Here is a 20,969-nt window from a genome sequence, read left to right on the forward strand (position 1 = left end):
CCAATTTTCTTAGATTGCTGAGCGGCATCTCGATGTACTACTCTTACGGCTTAAGTGACTCCCTTCTCTTTTTCAACAAAGAATCGCTCCAGCGCGTAGAAAGTAAAACAGAAACTAGACTTCAGCTTTCTAGCTATAATATCACCCATTACCATTTACAGTTGGCAATGTTTCAAAAAGACCACAAACGTATAAGTACTTCCCACATTTGGCGCTGCAGACATAGCAATGTGCTTTTCGATACTCCAAACGAGCGAATGTAAGCAACATTGGCTGTAGAATCAAAAAGCGAGGAAACTTTTTCTGACCATTACCAGCGTAGCTAACGTTATTGGTATTTGGCAGGAAACTTTTTGAATCAAAAAGAGTACAAACTCGAAGGGAATGTGGCGTGCAACGTAGATGGTACAGAGAGGGTGGGAGTTTTTCTATGTTGAAACTGAATCTGAACCGCAACACGTAACGCTGTAAATCGAATGTGAAAAATTATTTTGCCAGCATACTTAAGTATTACGAGTGTAAAGTGTAGTTCGGTATTTCGAATATGAGTTCGAGTAGACGCTGGCTGGGAGTTAGCGACGGCGAAGCGGCCAACAACCGTTCAGAAGCAGAGTGAGTTGAATGGGCGAAATGATGATTTTGTGTGTTATACAAAAGCGGTTTTGACTGGCGCACAAACACATAAATATTTATTTAAAGAATTTTGTTGTTTTTGGTTGTGTTTTTGTACGTTGGCTGGTAATGTGCTGGGTATGGTAGTGGATTGACCTTTCTGTTGGCTCGAAAAATGTCTGCAAAACTCGTTTAGACGTGATTATGAGGATTGCTGTTGTTATTATTATTGCTTTGGTTTTGTTATTTGTTTTATTACTTTTTTGCATCAACTTTTGTGGTTCAGTTTATTTTGTTCAATTTTGTGATTTTATTATTAGATCTCCTTTAGCAATTGTTTGGTATTAAATAGATTTGGTTTATTAGAGTTGTAGAGTTCTGGTTATTGTGGTTCACTTCAAAAATTGGCGCTTCGAAAAGTGTTTGATATTTTTTTAGTGTGATTTTACAAATTTGTTGTACTGGTTAAATTGGTTTAATCTGGCGTAGTTTAAATTTGTTTGTAACACCTAAACTGAATTCATATCATACTCTGGTTGATGGGCAACGGGAAGTTCAAGACAATGCTGGTAGATATGTTGATAAGATCAGATCGATATGGTGAGCAGCATTACCAGCGACCTTCTGTATACTACCTGCTGCTTCAGTGCTTACCGCCAAGTCGATCGTTAGTTACGTAGAGGCAAAAAGCGAATATTTCTCTACCACATCTATAAACACTTTGAAATTTAGCGCTTATACTTCTGTTAACATTGCCTCGCAGCTTCCAATATGTGCGATCATTTACAAAATCGTCATCAGTATCCTTTAACCATCAGCCAAAGAGACGTGGGCGTTGGTTCCATATTGCAATTAAAAAGACGGTTAGTGTCGTGTGGATAAATATTACATGCAGGCCATACATTGATGATGTCGGAGTTGATTGTGTATATGTGAAAATTTAGCACCAACATCGGGCTGACTTCTTGGGTACTGAATTTCTTCATAGCGCTTTCGTAGCTGTTGCTTTATACCCCTTCTAAGTGGAGCATTTCAGATGTCTGTTATGATGCCCAGGTTTCTGAGTATTTAACAGAAACTGCTTATTCAGCATTTCATTTCTCTTCTGTGTGGGGAGTATTTCCATATCACTTCTGAGCGCGTTGTTGTAAAAGACCCGCAGCTTCTTCCAATGTATTTCTGTTAAGCTCGGCAACCATATCGCAAAAGCATTGCTAGCGAGAAGCTTGAGTATTTTGTTATGGCTCTGAACTTTATGTATAATTGCGGCTACACACTCACCAAAATGCAGGTCCTAATAGAACGCCTCACCCAGTATTTTTGGATTTTGGTTAGCCGGTAGCGTAATGCCATGGACGTGGATGGTCAATAATGCCTGCCGCGCCAATGTCGTAAGTAATGTCGCTGAAGACTCGCTGGGTGACAGTGGCACGTTTTGCGAGGTGATAGCTGGAAATACCTGGGCGATATTCATTACTTTTAAAGAAGTGAATGGAAGTGCGAGTACCTGTTGCCGTTATTATGTAGTCATCAGCGTAGGAAACAATGGTTACTCCTTCTAGTGGGGAAGAGAGATACTGTAACAAAAGGGAGATAGGGCACCACCCTACGGCACCCCGTGTTTAATTATTATAGGCTTTGACGTTACCTCATCGAATTTGATCGATGCCTGCCGACGGCACAGCTAATTTGCGGTCCATATTTTGAGACTGGTAGAAATGATATGCGATTCCAAGTTTAGCAGGAATATGCTGTGATTGACTATTTTGAGGGCTTTTGAGAACTCTTGCGCTACGAGTACTGTTCGTTCGTGGAGTTCTTGGTTCAGTTCGCAATTTATTTATTTTAATTTTATTTTTTTTGTTGATGACGTTAAGCGTGGTGGTCGTGCTGTGTAATTTTCGAAAGACATGCTGATGATTCGAAAATTGCAGGTTTGCAGTGAAATAGGTGGGCAGAATGCCTTAAATGTTTTGGCTTTAGTAGTGGTACCACACTCGCAATTTTCCATGTTTCAGGGATTACGAAAGTGGACATAGACAGGTTGAAGACGAGCAGCAGCAATTAAAAGTCCTCGTTTCAAAGGTTTTTAGGGTTCCATGCCTTCTTCAACTGCTGTGTTGATGACGGTAATTGAAGACGCATTGTGTTTATGTTTATGTCCGCGTCTGTTGGCCTGCCGTGTGGATTTATCTACCGAGGAAGGCCGCATTCCCTGTCATCATCAATTGAAGTTGAATTGCCTAGGGTGTTTTGGTCGCTTCGTAACAATTCACGCAACACTTCAACCATAATGCAAAAACTGTTGCCAATTGCAAGCGTCAATGCGAATAAAGTCCGTTTTTCTCCGCTACTTCCAGCTCAGCAGAACTTTTATCTCGAACATTGCAAAGGCTCTGTCATCTTCCGTCGACACCGTCCAATATTTCGTGCTATACTTCAGGACGGGTATAATGAGTGACTAACGGAGCATGTTTTTTCTCATCAGGTAGGTTCAATGTGGTCATATCAAATCATTCTTGAGATGGTCGGGCTACCTAAGACATATAAACAACGGTCGATTACGCTAATAAAGCAATATATCTTAAAGGTATAACTTTTTGACCGCGCTTGCTCATATTCTTGTTTAAAGATGTTTACAAGAAATGATTCCATAAAAAAATCGAATTTCGTAAATTTAGGAAAAATAAAATATTGCCAAGAAAAGAAAACGGCATTTACAGCATCGAACAGAAAAATATCAAGGGCAATTTTTTTTTTTTTTCAAACTTCTATGAATTTCGAATCAATCTCAAAAACACTCTCGAACAGCCTTAAAATTTCGAAACAATTTTGGAATTTTTTGTTTACAGTTCTTTGAATTTTTTGAGTATGCAGTCCTGTAGCCCAATCAGTTTAAGTCTCACTAAGGACAAGTTATGTGTCTCTCAAAATTCGCATGAACTTTTGACAGTTTTTTTAAAGCGGGGTGTTTAAAATTTTCTTGCGTATACTTGAAAATAAAAAATTACCACAAAATCGCATAAAAACTTTTCTCTTTCAAAGCACTCAGTCATTGACTGTAAAACAATCTAAAGTTCGTTGGCATTAAAAGCGATACAACTCCTAAACAGAAATAAATACAAAACAAATGATCTGCCACTAAATATGAGGACTAAATACCAAAATACACATTTAACAACATATCTAATTAAGTAAATATAAATTAGTAAAGCAATATGCGTGTACCCGCAAACATATGTATATACATGTATAAGTACGTAAGTGCACATATGAATATCCATACAAACATAGTCCCTATAAACTTGTTAGCCAAGTCATAATCCACTCATTGCAACTACTCAAATAGTTTTTGGAGTGCACGTTTTTGGTTTCATTGCACACATACTTGTATGTATGTATGTCCTACTTGTTTGTATGTCAGTGCTTTTCATTGTTCGACTAAAACTATGCCAACAGTTATTATAGCTATTATGCACTTGTTGTTCATTTTTGGGTTTTTGTATTTTACTAATAACTATGCTGCCTTGCAAAACATATTGTTAGGAAATTCATACAATAAAAAGCACACACTAATCCAAAGACAGCCTAACAAATATTTGTATATGGTGTAGCACATAATGCAAGTTTGCATAATCAAATAATCTAACATTCGTAATATACAGTAGCGAACAGAAAAATAGCAGCGGTGATTTTTTGAAATATCTCCAATTGATACCATATTCTTTTATTTTCCATATTTTAAAGAAAATGTTTTTAAGAATTTTGTAACGGAAACTATGTAAACGGCAGTCATTATAATTTACAAAAAAATTTGAAACTCGAGAAAGTTAAGGAAAATTTTGATATATTTTTTTTTTTTTGGTTTCAAAATTTTTTAGAGTATACAAAGTATAAGTTATTGGTCCCTCAGGCTTCAGATTGAATTTTAAAATATTTTTTTTTACTAGATGTTTTGAATTTTCTTCCCCAATATATATATATATATATTTTTTTTCTAATAGTAAAAATGGCAAATTTTTTAAACATTGTCAATTAAACTCTTTTTTTTAATTTTTTGTATTTCAAGAAATAACGTCTACGAATTTTTGTAACTAGAACTGTGCAAACCAATCTCACAAACGTTTTCGAAAAAATTCAAGAAAATTTTACGTTAATTTCGAATTTTTTATTTGGAGTTATTTGAATTTTTCCGAGTATGCAATTTTGTAGCTCAATTAATTTTAGTCTGACAAAGTATAAATCAGAAGACACTCAAATTTCGCATTGATTTTCGACAACTTTTTCCGGAGAATGTTTGAAATTTCCTTCCATTAAATATAAATTTTCATTTTTTTTTTTTTCGAAATGTAAAAATGCCAGCTTTTTTCAAATTTCGTCAATCAAAGTTTTCTTTTTTATTTTCGATATTTTAAAGAAACAGTTTTATCAATTTCCTAATTGAAACTATGCAGACCAATCTTAAAAACGTTTTCGAAAAAATTCGAAAATTCGGCAAAAGTTAACGCAATATTTAAACATTTTTTTTTGAGTATGAAGTTTTGTAGCTCAATCAGTTTAAGCCTAACAAGATGATGCCCAAGAAATTTCGTTGTAACATAATATAAGTTTTTGGTCTCTCAAACATTGCATTGAATTTTGAAAATTTTTTGCAATAGTTTTGGATTTTCTTCCTTAAAATATTATTATTATTTTTTGTTTTTTTTTTTTTTTTTTTGAAAAGTAAACTTGGCAATTTGTTTAGACATTGTAAATTAAACTCTTTTTTTAATTTTTGATATTTTCGGAATAACGTCTACCAATTTCATAACTGGAACTGTGCAAACCAATCTCACAAACGTTTTCGAAAAAATTCAAGGAAATTTTGCGAAAATTTTGAACTTTTTATTTGGAGTTCTCTGAATTTTTCTGAGTATGCAGTTTTCTAGATAAATAAATTTTAGTCTGATAGATTATAAATCAGAGGACACTCAAATTTCGTATCAATTTTCGAGAAGAAAGAATGTTTGAAATTTCCTTCCATGATAATTTTTATTTTTATTTTTTTTTCGAAAAGTAAAAATGACAGCTTTTTTCAAATTTCATCAACTAAAGTCTTCTATTTTATTTTCGATATTTTAAAGAAAAAGCTTTATCAATTTCCTAACTGAAACTATGCAGACCAATCTTAAAAATGTTTTCAAAAAAATTCTAAAATTCGGCAAAATGTCACGCAATATTTAAACTTTTTATTTGGAGTTCCCTGATTTTTTTTTTTGAGTATGAAGTTTTGCAGCTCAATAAATTTTGGTCCAACAAAGTACAAGTTAGAGGTCTCTTAAAGTTCGCCCCTATTTTCGGCAATTTGTTTGTTTTTTTTTTTTTGCGAAGGGTGTTTCAGATTTTTTTTTTATCTTATAGGATATCAGTGCTAAATTTGTGAATCCTCTGATTTGTGAGTAATTTAAAAGGCCTTCGAATAAAAATAGTAAAAAATCAATAAAAATTTTGAAAGACCTCTAACTTTGACTATGTAAGACTAAAATTGATGATTGATTGACTACAAAACTGATTATTAAAAAAAACCGGGAACTCCAAGTACACATTTTTAAATATTCGCTAAGCTGTCTGGAATTTTCGAATTTTCACGAAACTGTTTTTGGGATTTGTTTGCATAGTTGCATTTACAAAATTCATAGAAGCTTTTTCTTAAAGCTCGAAAATAAAAAAGTAAAAATTTAATTGACCAAGGTTAGGTTAGGTTAGATTAGGTGGTAACTGCCCTGATAAGGATAGCTCACTTGGAGAACACGAAGGTCCGTTGTGATACCACATACACCAAAAATAACGCGACTTAGATCTAGCTACTTAAAGAATCGTTGGGTAGCAACGGCAAAGCTCCGAATGATACCGATCTCAACTTTGGATAAATCCTCGGGAGATCCAAGTGAGTCGCAACCGAAGTACTTTTGCCTAGTTCTGGCAAAAGCTGGGCAATCAAGCATAAAGTGATTTGGTGATTCCATCTCATCATCCTCCATACAGCTGCAGCAGGATGGAGTTTCCAGTATATTGAGACGTACCGCATGGATACCCATGGGACAGTGCCCTGTCAAAACCTCAATGACCATTGATAGGTTAGCCTTAGTGAACCCAATTATTTCAGCAGACCTGCTGCCATCCACTTTCGGCCAAAAGATCTTGCTACCCTGCAAGACGATGTGTCCGCCCAACGTTTGCTGAGCTGACTCGAGGCCCAGCTATGGAGGAGCAATCCACATGTGGCCAGCGGAATCCCGAAATCCCTACAGCCATCTTCGTCCGGTTCAGTTGTACCGATGCGGGCTAAGAGATCCGCTTGACAGTCACCCGGGATATCACTATGGCCCGGGACACATCTAATCTTAATTGTAAAATAATTCGATGCAATCGCAAGCGAGGTAGGGCACTCCCAGACCACCCTCGATCGCACTATAGTTGAACTCAAGGCCTTGATAGCCGCTTGGCTATCAGAGTAGATGTTAAACTCCCTAACCGTAGTAGCACTGGATAGCATTTCATCCACCGCATCCTTAATCGCAGCCACTTCCGCTTGGAATACACTGCAGTGATCAGCCAACTTAAACTTACGGCTTACATTTAGCTCTTGACAAAAGACCCCCCCCCCCCCCGCCACCAACCTTTCCGTCCAGCTTCGACCCATCCGTGAACAAGTTAGCCGGTCCCTTGCCCCAGATAATTCCTCTTCCCCACTCCTCTCTCGGTGGAATGACTGCGGTGAAGGTTGTATAAGGAGCAGTTATCGGCATAAAATAGTCCGTTCTGTCCGGGATAAAGTCGAAACTGGTAAGAAGGCTAGAGTGTCCGAAGCCAGAAAGCCCATAGCCCATATCACGAAGCCTGACCAACGACCTTGCCGCGGCCGCCTTTCCCGCAATATCTACTGGATATGTGTTCAGAATGACGTTCAGTGCCAAGGTAGGTGTTGTTCTGAGAGCGCCACTGATACCGATCAGCGCCGTCCGTTGCACTGACATTAACATTTTGGAGGTGCTTGCCGTGTCCAGTGCTTTCCACCAGACCAGCACCCCATATAGCAGAATCGGTTTGACCACCATCTCATAAAGCCAGTGTACTACTCCTGGCGAGAGTCCCCATCTCTTTCCGATAGCCCCTCTGCAGCAGTACAAGGCAACGGCGGCCTTCCTTGCCCGATTTTCCACATTGGTTCTCCAGGACAGTTTCTTGTCCAAAACAATCCCCAAATATTTAAGCCTATCAGAAAGTACCAGCGGTACCCCTCCAATCGAGGGAGTTCTGAAATCGGGCATCTCACATCTCCTTTTAAAAAGAACCAATTCCATTTTTCCCCGGGTTGACCGCCAATCCACATGATTCAGCCCACCTAGCCACAGTATCCAGGATAACGAGGTCATCTGCATAGGCAACCACCCGACAACCATTGGCTTCCAGCTCCACAAGAAGCTCGTTGCTGTGAAGCCGACAGTAACCCCCCAGGTATCCTTTCCGCTCAAACGTCTTAAGAAGAAACGACGAGAGACTGATTGGCCAATAATTGACCAAATTTGATAGAAATTGTCAATGCTATTTTTCTGCTCGGTACTTTGTATGACATATAAATATTAGAAATATGAAGAATTTTTGCTTCTGCCTGTGAATTTTATGGAAAATTCACAACTGACATCATTAACATCAATTTTAGACAATTTGTATATTGTACTCAATAAATTCATTTTAGACTAAGAAATTCTTTTTAATTTTGGAGACGTATTGAAATTTGGTGTATTGGTTTCTTATCGCTCAGCTCCTAACGCTTTTGAAATGAGCGAAATCGGACGATAACCGCGTCCACTTTTTAAGAAAGCATAAAAAGTGATTATTTAATAAATAATGAAAATGCAGATATTAACCCTTCGATGAGTGAGTTCTGAACTTCACAGCCGTGTGAAAAGGTCCCTACGGACCTTTTTTTGTAAATCATGTTTTTTCATATAAAATTTTTTTTTTTGATTTTTTTTGTTTTTATTGTTTATAACTAAATTCTACATACAAAAATAATTTTTTCAATTTTTAAAATTTTTTTTTTTTGCTTGAATTTTCTTAGACTATTATAAAAAAGTTTAAAAATTATTGTTGTTGAGTGTGTACTTCTTATCCCCCGACCTGTGCGCAAGTGTTGCAGCGATGTAAAAGTGTGCTATGTTCTCCGAAAACAGCGTTGCCGCAGCCGAAGCAGTATGCCCGCGTTTTCCGCTGCCGCCCGTACTCAGAACGGCAAAGGCGACATGACGGTCTACTTGACCTAGCCGCAAACGACGGTCTTGGTAATACCTGAAATGAAAGGAAAAATAAAAAACAAATAAATATATATTCTATTCTTGAATTTGAAGATGTTTTTCTTACCCTGACATCGAATGCTTCCATCGCATTGCGTATCTTTGGATATGAGGTTATATGGTTGTTCAGGGCACGTTCTTCGATATTTGGTGTGGCCAATTGTTTCGTTAGCAGTAACAAGAACGACCGGCGTCTGTCACTCCTTTTTATAGGCTTCATTTCGTTGTAAATCGTAAAAGCAGGCAATGCAGCGACGTCCAGCATATTATAAAACATGGCCAACGGCCATCGTTGTGTTGCTCTTTTGCAGCTTGAAGTGCCTAGCATTTGATCCATGGTATCAACGCCACATTTGTTGGCGTTGTAATCTAATATGGCATAGGGCTTCCGATTCTCGGTTTGCTCGTCAACGCGGCAGGTGTAGTGCATTGTGGAGAGCACGCTTACCACTTTATTTTTTTTCGGCACGTATGAGCATAACGCTATATCCCCTCGTTGAACCGAAATAATGTACTATTGATGGTGCGCTTCGGGTTGTTCTTGAACTCCTGTGGAATGAATGTTTTGCTGTAGCGCACTGTACCAAGATATGCGGTCTTCCTCCTCATCAAAATACGCGCCAAGCCAAGAGTGGTAAAGAAATTATCCGCGTATATAGTACGGCCAGCATCTAAATATTTTTCCACAAGATCCTGCACTACGTTCTGCCCTTGGTTTGTCTCCCTTTGTTGGGTTGGCAGTTTTCCAGAATATATCATTCCCTCACAGGACAATAACTCTGTGAGTCACATAACCACCATACTTTTAAACCATACTTAGCTGGCTTTGACGGAATATATTGTGTGAAGCGGGTGCGGCCTTTGTAAGGGAACAACTGCTCATCAACTGTTAGTGCTTCATGAGGAGTGTAAGCTGCTGCCAAGTTATGTTGCAACATTTGCCAAATGTCGTCAATAGCCGCAGTTTTGCTGTTGATGACTCGCTGTTGTCGAGTATTTCCATTGTCGAGTCGAATAAATTGCTTTATACACTTTAAGCGATCGTACGACAACGCAGCTTTGTATATTGGGCAACGCGTCGCGCTCCATAATTCCATAGCTGGTTCATGGTTTGATCTTGTGAGTCCAGCATACAAAAAATAGCTACAAAGGCGTCAAACTTTTTCACTATCACTGGCTTCCACTCCTTTTTCTTCGTGGGATTCGCCAAATTCCATGCAGCTGTAACCTCCCTGCCTTTACGATTTGTTTCACGTAGCACTAAGTGTATTATTTCCTGTGTCATGATTGAACGCGTTATTGTACAGGGGTCGTGTATATTTCCTGTTGGTCCTGGTTTCTTTCTTGTGAAGTCGACCACGTTATGATTACGAGTGCGTGATTTTGGTGGTGCTTTTTTACTCCATTGTGTGCCATCTTTACCAATATAGTAACTTTCATTCGTTTCCTGAAAGATTCTTAGCACTCTTATATATAACACGTATTTTTGTAACTCTTGTTTACAAATAAAAAAAAATTGTTACGTATACGCACCGGTGCCCATATTTTTTGGTGGTACAGTTATAATTGCCTGTAGTTATTTGGTTTTTTGATAAAAAACCCTGCTTGTTAAAATTAAAAACATTGCAAAAAATTATTTAATAGAATTTATTGAATTTTTGTAAGATTTGTCCCTGAATAAAAAAAAATTATTAACCTTTGGGAAATGTCGCTAGCTTTGCGTATTGTTTTAAACTGATATTTGTATAGTTTATGTTAAAAAAAAAACTTATTAAAAATAGGCTCGAATTATTAGCAGCTCGGCATATAACTCAGAGTTCTTCAGTGTCGTTTCTTAGCTAAAAAAAAAGGGATATTTCGTACGCCCATTTCTTATGTTACGTAAGATATTCCATATCCCGGAAGTATCGTGGTTACTGCGCAAAATACCGTGATCGTCATCCCTACTGTTTACAAAGATTTTACCAAATTAATTTGTCTCAAGTAGCTTGCTCCTGCTAGTTACTACTTAGTAAAAGCAATAGAGAGACAGAAAAACTAAAATCTGAAATCACTTGGTTTCCACCACCAAAAAGTCATGCCACACTAACTCAAATTGAAGTACTAAGCTTAGTTTAATAATTCTTGTTTTTTATATATATTTTCAGTGTTAAGCGTTGAAAGCGTAAATTTGGTTTTACCGCGAGTAAAACGTCAACATATGGGTGCCTACCTCTGCATAGCGTCGAATGGTGTGCCGCCATCGGTGAGCAAACGCATAACACTGATTGTGCACTGTAAGTATGAATTAAAATATTTCCCTAGATAATTTGTATATGAGCTGTTTTTTAAAATAAGTTCACTAAAAAAATGTAATTAGCATAATAATTTTATTACATTAAATTACCCTTACTTGACTACTTAATTGACGCTTAATCGTCTAAACGGTTATAGCCGTCCAACAAGGCGCTCAGTCGCTTCTTCGCTCCGCCAACTGGCGCCAATTGGTGACACGAAGCGTGTTTAAGTAGTCTTCCACCTGGTCCTTCCAACGGAGTGGGGGCCGCTCTCTACGTCCGCTTCCATAGGTGGGTTCCGATAGAAACACTTTCTTGGCCGGATCATCATCTTTCATTCGCATAACATGGCCTAGCCAGCGCAGCCGCTGCGTTTTAATTTGCTGGACTATGTTGTTGTCTGTGCAAAATTACCTCACTTCTTGAAATAACTCCTAAGAAATCACAAAAAAAAATGAAGTTATGTCACTGCCAAAACCAATGACTTACATATTTTTTATTTTTTTATTGTTTTTTAAATTCCACAACTCTATAATCATTAAAGAGTAACTTTTGCTTCTGCCGGTTTTTTTAGATCACTAACTAATTTTACACAAATACTGAATAGTTTTCCATATCAAATGGATGATTTTTGTTCCAGTTAGCACTTCTTATTATCATCGTTCAATAAGAAACATTAAAAGAAATGCCGCGCGTTTTCTTATGAAATAAACCTAGAAAGAAACGGAAACATTTTACTTTTTCCCTGCCAAGAGATACCCGTTTTGTATTATACGTCACCTGAAAATGAAGTTTCCTAGATCCTGCAATTATGCACTATATAAACCCCTAAACAGGCAGTTTTAAATGAGGAGTCGTCAAATGAAATTTCGAAAACGTCAATTGTAATTGAAACTAGTCATAGCCCACTCTCAAAGGAGTGAATTCCTCTTTGTTCAATTTATTTTGCTTCCATAGGTAGATGTGGATAATAATACCTTTCTCATTCTTCATTCGTTTGCTTAGCTGACAAAGGTAATGTGTTATTGTTCGCTCAACTCTGTACACACTTTGTTTCCTCATTAGTTCTAACCAACGCTGAACAGTCCAACCTTTCTCTCGAATATTAAATCGTGATTTTAGCCACTTAAAGGCTTAGTTGGAAATTTGAAAATTCGCTTTATATTCTATTATATCGTCGCTGTTTCTCTTGTTGTAGTAGCGGTAAAGACATTATCTGTAGGTTTGTTGATATCGATGTTGATAGTTCCGATATGCTCCACTGACAAGCATCATTAAGGTATTCGCCCGACTATGTCATATGGCAACATTGAAATTTTTAGGCCATTCTGTCCACCCACCCCCAGTTCCATGAGGAACTTGCGATCGCTATAGCCTCGCCTTGTATGAAATATTCATACTAGTAACCGAATCCCCCTTGGAAAATTGAGATTGATAATTGAGTTGCGAAAGCTTTGTACTGCGCTTATCAACCTCTTGACTTCGAAAACATAACGTTCCTGTTTTTTACAAGATTGAAAAGCAACAATCGGCTGTAGGTTAAATACTCTGAAGACACAGTCATTGCCTGAAATTTCAGCCAGTTATCTGTACTTATTGAGTATACTGAATTGCAGGTTACTTTGCAGGAGCAAGTCTAGATCTTTGAGATATATATGAGTCAGATTTTGAACACTCACAATAGTCAGAGACGAGTTCGCATACAAACAGTGTCTGAGCTACAAAAATATGTTAATCTCAGTATTGTACAGGCTCATTCCATTTCAAGACACCCGGTCCGCGCAGGGGTACCGTTATGCGAAAAAAAATGTATATACTCGGTGAGCTCTGCTCAGCTATAAAATCGGTTAGAATTCCCGTACGGGTAGAGGGAGGGCTTGGGAGTACCTATATGGGTACAAAGATTATTTGTCCGACAGTATTCGAAGGGACATAAATATAAGCCATCGATTAGTACCCGTAAGATTACCCATGAGAATAAAAAAAATTACATCATTGACAGTACCCGTAAGGGTATAAAGAGGACTAGTCTGCCACTACCAGTTCAGATATAATTAAATAGATACACTTTGTACTCAAACAAAAAGGGATCCCTCAAACCAATATAAAGAGATTAAAACTGGCAATGGTCGCATAATACTTTGCCACTCATCCCTGTTTAATACTAGACTAATCGCATTTTTTATTAGTTTTAATTGATTGATTGATTTTGATTATTTGCTAATTGTTAATTAATTATAAAAAATATTGGTTATTTATTAATGTTAATGAAATGTAATAGGTTTTTTTAAACTAAACAATTTTTTTTTTTTCCTTTCAGTTCCGCCAATGATAACAGTGCAAAATCAGCTAATCGGTGCTGTAGATGGTAAGGGCGTTACTTTAGAATGCCAATCCGAAGCCTTTCCCAAATCAATTAATTACTGGACTAGAGAACGTGGTGACATTGTGCCACCAGGTGAGTAATAAAAAACGATAAACAGTAAAAAAATATGAAAAGATTGGTTGATGAAATGCACTTTGAATTTCAACTAAACAGCAATTATAAACGTATGTAATTAGCGAGACCTGCTCATATAGCTTTATACAATGGTTTTTGTTGTTATACATTAATGACCAATTGCAAGGCGAACAGCGGGACATTCATATGGCTGAGTGGTTAAAGGCATCTGCCTTTTCACTGGTATGAATGTTGGAGATTCGAGTTCAATACTCAGCTTCCGAGAAGCTAGCTGATGAAGAAGTGAAATTCAGAAACATGTCCTAGTAACCATTGCCGTTTGTAAACTTTGCAATTTTTGTCTAATAAATAAAAAATAAATAAATGTAAGGCGCGATAACCTCCGAAGAGATCTAAGGCCGAGCTTCTCTTCCAATTTGCGTCGTGCTCCTCTTGATTTTTCCCTACAAATTGCCCGGACGGGACGTACATGTTTTATGCCGACTCCGAACGGCATCTGCAAGGCAGATGAGTTTTCACTGAGAGCTTTTCATGGCAGAAATACAATCGGAGCGCTTGCCAGACACTGCCGAGGGGCGACCCCGCTTAGAAAAATTTTCTTCTAATTGAAAAATCTTATTTCTAAAATTTTGATGTTGCTTTGCCCGGGAGTTGAACCCAGGGCATACGGTGTGATAGGCGGAGCACGCTACCATCACACCACGGTGGCCGCCACTGTCTAATATCAATGGCAATTATAAACTTAAAAAAAAATTGAGCATAAGTTTAAAAAAACGTTGGTCATTAGAGTCACACGTTGAACTACAAGCTTTCATTAGACATGGAAAATTGTAAATTTACAACAGTTATACAAAAACAAATCCTTTCGAATGTTATTGTTTTTTTTAGATTTTACAAACTTTTCGCCATGGCTCAATTATGTGGTTGGCTCGTCTCATCAGCTGATTTTATTTTTTCATCTCACTGGTACAGGGATTGTCAAAAGGAGTGCCCTGAATCCCCAAAAAAAAAAATCCCCAAACACAGAATACCCAGGTAAAAAAATTCCAAATACATAATCCCCAAATTCAAAATCCCCAAAATCAAAATCCCAAAAATCAAAATCCCCAAACACAAAATCCCAGTGCTATGATAAACATCTTGACCGTGTAAAAGATAGCATATCTCTTTCCTCTGTCATTCATATTTATGTATGTATAACTATATATTCCCGTTTTGGCAATACATATTTTTACTTATCCATATATAGCACTGCTAGTCACTCTAATTCGAACAAGCTAACAGAAGTGTGTACTACGCAGAAGGACATCAGAAAAGTTGGTATGAATTATTACCCTTTTTTGGTCGCGGTGATTCTAAACCTAATTTGAATTTATTTCACACATAAAATGGGGATTTTGTGTTGGGGATTTTGATTTGGGGATTTTGTTTTGGGGATTTAGATTTTGGGGATAAAGGGGGTAACCCATTGTCAAAACGAGATGGCAAACTCAAAATGTAACCAACACATTGACAATTATTTACTGCTGAGGTTATATTTTTGCTGTAGAGATAAGTCAACCATATAGTTGAACCATGCTTTTCACTTTATGATATATATTTTTTTTTTAACAATTCTTTCATATGTCAATTAGCTATGCCACAACTCCGTTGCTAACTTAATTAAAACCATAAATAAATTCACGCTTACTGCGTTTTCCGAACATTTTTGCCAATGAGATGATTTAACTAATTAAAATCACTGTCAAGAGAAAATGTGTTGAAAAATGTTCATGCATAAATGTCATTCCGTAAATGTCCACACGTTGACACCTCAACAGTGCATTTAAACGCACACACACACATTAGGGTTGCAAAAGTTACACATATGTAATTAAAAATTTCTAATACAAACAAGTAAGAAGGCTAATTTCGGGTGTAACCGAACATTACATACTCAGCTGAGAGCTTTGGAGACAAAATAGGGGAAAATCACCATGTAGGAAAATGAACCTAGGGTAACCCTGGAATGTGTTTGTATGACATGGGTATCAAATGGAAGGTATTAAAGAGTATTTTAAGAGGGAGTGGATCATAGTTCTATAGGTGGAGGCCTTTTGGAATATCGCTATAAATGTGGACCAGGGGTGACTCTAGAATTTGTTTGTACGATATGGGTGTCAAATTAAAGGTATTAATGAGGGTTTTAAAAGGGAGGGGCCCTTAGTTGGGTGTGTGAAGGCATTTTCGAGATATCGAACAAAATGTGGACCAGAGTGACCTAGAGCATCATCTGTCGGGTACCGCTAATTTATTTATATATGTAAAACCACGAACAGTATTCCTTCCAACATTCCAAGAGCTTTTGATTTCGCCCTGCAGAACTTTTTCATTTTATTCTACTTAGTATGGAATATGCCACACCCATTTTACAAAGTTTTTTCTAAAGTTATATTTTGTGTCAATAAACCAATCCAATTACAATGTTTCATCCCTTTTTTCATATTTGGTATAGAATTATGGCATTTTTTTCATTTTTCGCAATTTTCGATATCGAAAAAGTGGGCGTGGTCATAGTCGGATTTCGGCCATTTTTTACACCAAGATAAAGTGAGTTCAGATAAGTACTGGAACTAAGTTTAGTAAAGATATATCGATTTTTGCACAAGTTGTCGTGTTAAGGGCCGAGCGGAAGGACAGACGGTCGACTGTGTATAAAAGCTGGGCGTGGCTTCAACCAATTTAGCCCATTTTCACAGAAAACAGGTATCGTCATAGAATCTATGCCTATGGCGGACCCACGCCCATTTTGAAACTTTCTTTTATTTTTGTATTTTGTTGCACCATATCATTACTGGAGTTGAATGTGAACATAATTTACTTATATACTGTAAAGATATTCAATTTTTTGTTATAACTTGACTTAAACAAATTTTGTGTTTTTAAAGTGGGCGTGTCCGTCATCCGATTTTGCTAATTTTTATTTAGCACACATCCAGGAATAGGAGTAACGTGCCTGCCAAATTTCATCATGATATCTTCAACGACTCACAAATTACAGCTTGCAAAACTTTTAAATTACCTTTTTTTAAAAGTGGGCGGTGCCACGCCCATTGTTCAAAATTTTACTAATTTTCTATTTTGCGTCATAAGGTCAAAGTACATACCAAGTTTCATCGCTTTATCCGTCTTTGGTAATGAATTATCGTACTTTTTCGGTTTTTCGAAATTTTCGATATCGAAAAAGTGGGCGTTTTCGTTCATTTTAAATAGCGATCTGAGATGAGCGCCCAGCAATCTGCATACCAAATTTCATCAAGATACCTCAAAATTCACTCAAGTTTATCGTGTTTACGAACGAATGGACGGACGGACGGACGGACATGGCTAAATTAATTTCTTTTTTCGCCCAGATCACTTTGATATATAGAAGTCTATATCTATCTCGATTAGTTTATGCCGTTACGGATTACCGTTATGCAAACAAAGTTAATATACTCTGTGAGCTCTGCTCAGCTGAGTATAAAAAGATATACCGTTACATATGCAACCTAGCACCGCAACCGCATTACTTCAACCACACCTCGCAAGGTTGTCACATATTCCATAAAATCTGAATAAAACAATGCATGACAAATGTGCAACAACAAACATTTTTGTAAATGAACTACTATGCTTACATATGTATGTAGTGTAGTATTTAAATATTTATGTATGTGCATATTTTATGAACACCACAGATGGAATTCTAATTAAAGTTCGTAAATTGTCACAATTCACCAACAAATCGATCCAAAACTGCAAAAACTACCAAACCCTTCTAAGTAGCATGCTCCTTTTTCTTTTTAGTATATCTTCCTCTCTCTCCCTTTTTGGCATACTAATGTCACACTTCTTTCGGTTGTTTTTTCCAATTCCACTCCCGCTTACTTTATCACTACTTACTAATCTTTCGCGCAACTTATACAGCTGAGGTTGCCGTGAAAAATAAGCAACACCGCATAAATTATCTAATAGTGCTGGGCTTGTCCAAAACCACTGAGTATAATAAAGTGGATTCCCATGACGAGTGCGCAGACATCCGTCCAAAAGTATATTTACTCCGCGTACTTTGTGGCATCAATACAGCGCTTGCTTAGCTTGCCTGAAAAGTACATTGAGCGTGTGAAGCGCGACCTCTTCTAGGCGATGCCAGCGTAATTTATAGCTTCTACAATATAACCGTCAACCGCGCTTTTCCGTGACAACTGCTGTTTATTTAAGAGGCGAGGTTCTGGCGACCCTAAGTTTCTCGCGGGAAGATGAGGTTGGATGGACTAGAAGATTCAAGGTTATATTAAATCGTTCCAGATATGTTCGGGTATCTTAGTAGTGCTATTTTTCGAAAAGTACCGGATCTGCTATCGTATCCGGCCACATCGATAAAATTCCACAGATCCTTCTTGGAGTCTACCTGTCACTACAATAAGAAAAGCAGGAGAGAAGCACTTACACAAAGACAGACTAAAATTGGCTAGTTAGTTCCGTCTTAGGTGGAGATCCCAGTGAGAATTTACAGCGGTTTCGCTTCCTCCAGGGGTCTTAAGTTCACTCGACTAAATAAGAAATAAATATAATGCGCGATAACCTCCGAAGAGAGACCCCCAGCGGGTTAGGGGGTCAGAATATACCCGCGGTTGGTATGCCTGTCGTAAGAGGCGACTAAAATACCAGATTCAAGGGGCTCGCAACCCTTCAGGTTGCCAGCGCAATATGTAGCTTCTCCAAACTCAATTGTCAACCTCGCCTCTCCCCGGCCAAGCTCTGGCGACCCCTAGCTCCTCATAGTACTTGGGGGGTGGGGAGGGAGGGAATGGCCTGAAGGTTTAATGTGGCCATATAAATCGTTCCCGAGATCGGGCTAGCACCTTAATGGTGCTGTGGTACCGGAGCGTCCCGGATCTGTATCCGGCAAAGGACCATCACATCGATAACACTCCCCAAAGCCTTCGGGGAGCAACCTTATCGCTACAACAACAACAACAACAACAGATTTTTGACCGAGCTTCTCTTCCAATTTGAGTCATGCTCCTTTTAGTTTTCACGCCGACACCGAATGACATCTGCAAGGCGGATGGCCTTCACTGAGAAGCTTTCTATGACAGAAACACGTTTTTCAAAATGTTTGATGATTCTTTGCCCGGGATTCGAAGTCAGTATCTTCTGTCGACTATGAGCGACTTAAGTCACTTTCTGACCACGATCGGCAGCATAGTTTTGAAGTCCATCACTTGAATAGCAGACAAACTTTCCGAGTAAACGTGAAAATCCGTAAGACCCGACTTTCTATGCTTGGAAGGCGCTGCAGTAAACAATTAGCCTTAATTTATACTTTAATTTGAATTCTCGATAGACAGGATATACCACCAACTTTCCCATTCACCTTGGATAGATCTGTAAACAAGGTCACTATATTCCCTGTCCCATACATACTCCCCATCCTATCCCCGCTTCGTAATATATGTGTTTTGGAACTAGCAGAGGCGGAAGCTGATGAACACACTTCCGTCTTATCAGGGCAGAAGTCGAAGCTAGCATGAATGCTGGCGTGCATAATATTCTTATAAAGATCTTCAGCACCCCTCAACTGTCTGCTAAGAAATCCCTAAAAAGTTTTCCGTTAGTGTTCTTAAAACACCACCTTTACCAACACTTTCAAATTTTATTTATTTGCTTCCCGGCCAATAGTTTGGATGTTACCCTTTTAGAGGATAGAAATATAGGAGTATGAATCACGCATAAGGAATGGCATGTATTTTCGGCAGGTCGGCAATTAAAACCAGCACTCTTGTACTTGATAATTTAAATTGTTTCGCTGTCCAACAAACTCCAATCATTTATTGATTTCGCTATCTGACGCCAATTTTGAACATCAAGCGAACACAAATCGTTTTCCACCTAGTCCTTCCAAAGGAATGGGAGGCTTGCTTCTAATATGTGAGACTAAAAAATGTGGTACTACTATTTTATAAACCTAAATTTATCTGGCGCACGTCTCATCTCATCTCCTAAAACTTCTAAATCTTAAGGTTCATAGCTGCTGCCATAACAAGCCGATGGTGCCGGACTCAAGTGCCCGGACAACCAACAAGGCTATGTCAACTTAAGGTTTTTATTTGAACTTCTTATTTGTAGTCTTTTGTTCCCTGAAAAATCTAAGACTATATCTCTTAGCTTCAGGAGGTGACATTTTCCAATTTAGAATCTTAAAGATAAACTTAATAAGACAGGGGTTTTTATTGAAGAAAATTTTCTCTGAAATACGGCATATAATACAATGTTTTTAGAAACACAAAGGGATCTGAAAACAGAATTTTTACCACCTTCGGGTTAAAAAATTTACTTCAGTATTCAAAAAAAATGTCTATTTCACAGACATAGTTGTCCGCACTGACATTAAATCCTTTCTCTCTTAATTTAAGTGTTGTCATAAATATCCAGTTGCCTAACATAGACATAACAGTTTTTGTTGTTACTCTCATCAGAGCATAAGCATCAACATAACTTTTTAATTAACTGATTTAACTAAAAAGTTATTTAACAACAACTACAATTCCAAACAAACAAAAATAAAATGCTTTACTCGTCGTTCTACTCCGTATAAATTTTGGCATTTTCAGCAACATTCTCTTACGCTGACTGCACTCTGGTGGCAGCCCACACAACATTCGGGGGTGTTAACAAAAGTTCGCTTAGTTAGTGACTCATACATATTTTTTGTAAAATTAGCAACACGGAATTCCGAACAACCACTCTCGTCGGCCGATAAGTTAGAGTAGAGGTGAAATGCAAAAACGCTGAGTGTGGTAGGTAAACACAAAATTTAACCACCATCGCCAAAAAAAAATTCAATTAAAGTCACTAAAGATAATCACTGAATACCAAATTGCACCGGCAACTGCTGATGGTTATGAATATTTATTCGTTTCCCGGACGGCTCGCAAAAACGGTTGTTGTTGTTCTTGTTCTTGTTGTAGCAGGGCTTCTTTCCACCCAATAGGCGCGACCCATCACAAGTTGTCATGTATTTCCTCATTATGCTTACGGAGATGATCTCTTAGCTCCTGGGAGGTGTGGCCTCATCAATCAGATGCCTGTTGGGATGCCCAGGTTTCTGGGTATTTAACAGAAACTGTTTGTTCAACATTTCTGTTCGCTCCCTAATGTGGTGTACTCTCGCCTCATTGTGTAGGTAATGTTCTGGGGACATAAGAACACAACCGTAGCGCTTCTGAGGGCAGTGTTTTGGCAGGCTTGTATTTTCTT

The 20,969-nt window shown here is 37.8% G+C and overlaps 2 protein-coding genes across 6 annotated transcripts in view; one reads left to right on the plus strand and one right to left on the minus strand.

Annotated features, from left to right (window-relative positions):
- Positions 1-20,969, minus strand: part of DIP-theta (Dpr-interacting protein theta) — a 554,628-nt gene that overhangs the window by 443,206 nt on the left and 90,453 nt on the right. The window lies entirely within an intron of this gene.
- The window catches only part of DIP-eta (Dpr-interacting protein eta), a 139,870-nt gene that overhangs the window by 91,996 nt on the left and 26,905 nt on the right, over positions 1-20,969 (plus strand). For both annotated transcript variants that reach the window (XM_067764502.1, XM_067764503.1), the window contains exons 6-7: positions 11,096-11,224; positions 13,545-13,682. In XM_067764502.1, coding sequence (XP_067620603.1) covers positions 11,096-11,224; positions 13,545-13,682 — 267 coding nt within the window. The remainder of the gene's footprint in view (positions 1-11,095; positions 11,225-13,544; positions 13,683-20,969) is intronic.

The sequence above is a fragment of the Eurosta solidaginis genome, chromosome 2 (assembly GCF_040869045.1).
Source record: "Eurosta solidaginis isolate ZX-2024a chromosome 2, ASM4086904v1, whole genome shotgun sequence".
Taxonomy (NCBI): domain Eukaryota; kingdom Metazoa; phylum Arthropoda; class Insecta; order Diptera; family Tephritidae; genus Eurosta; species Eurosta solidaginis.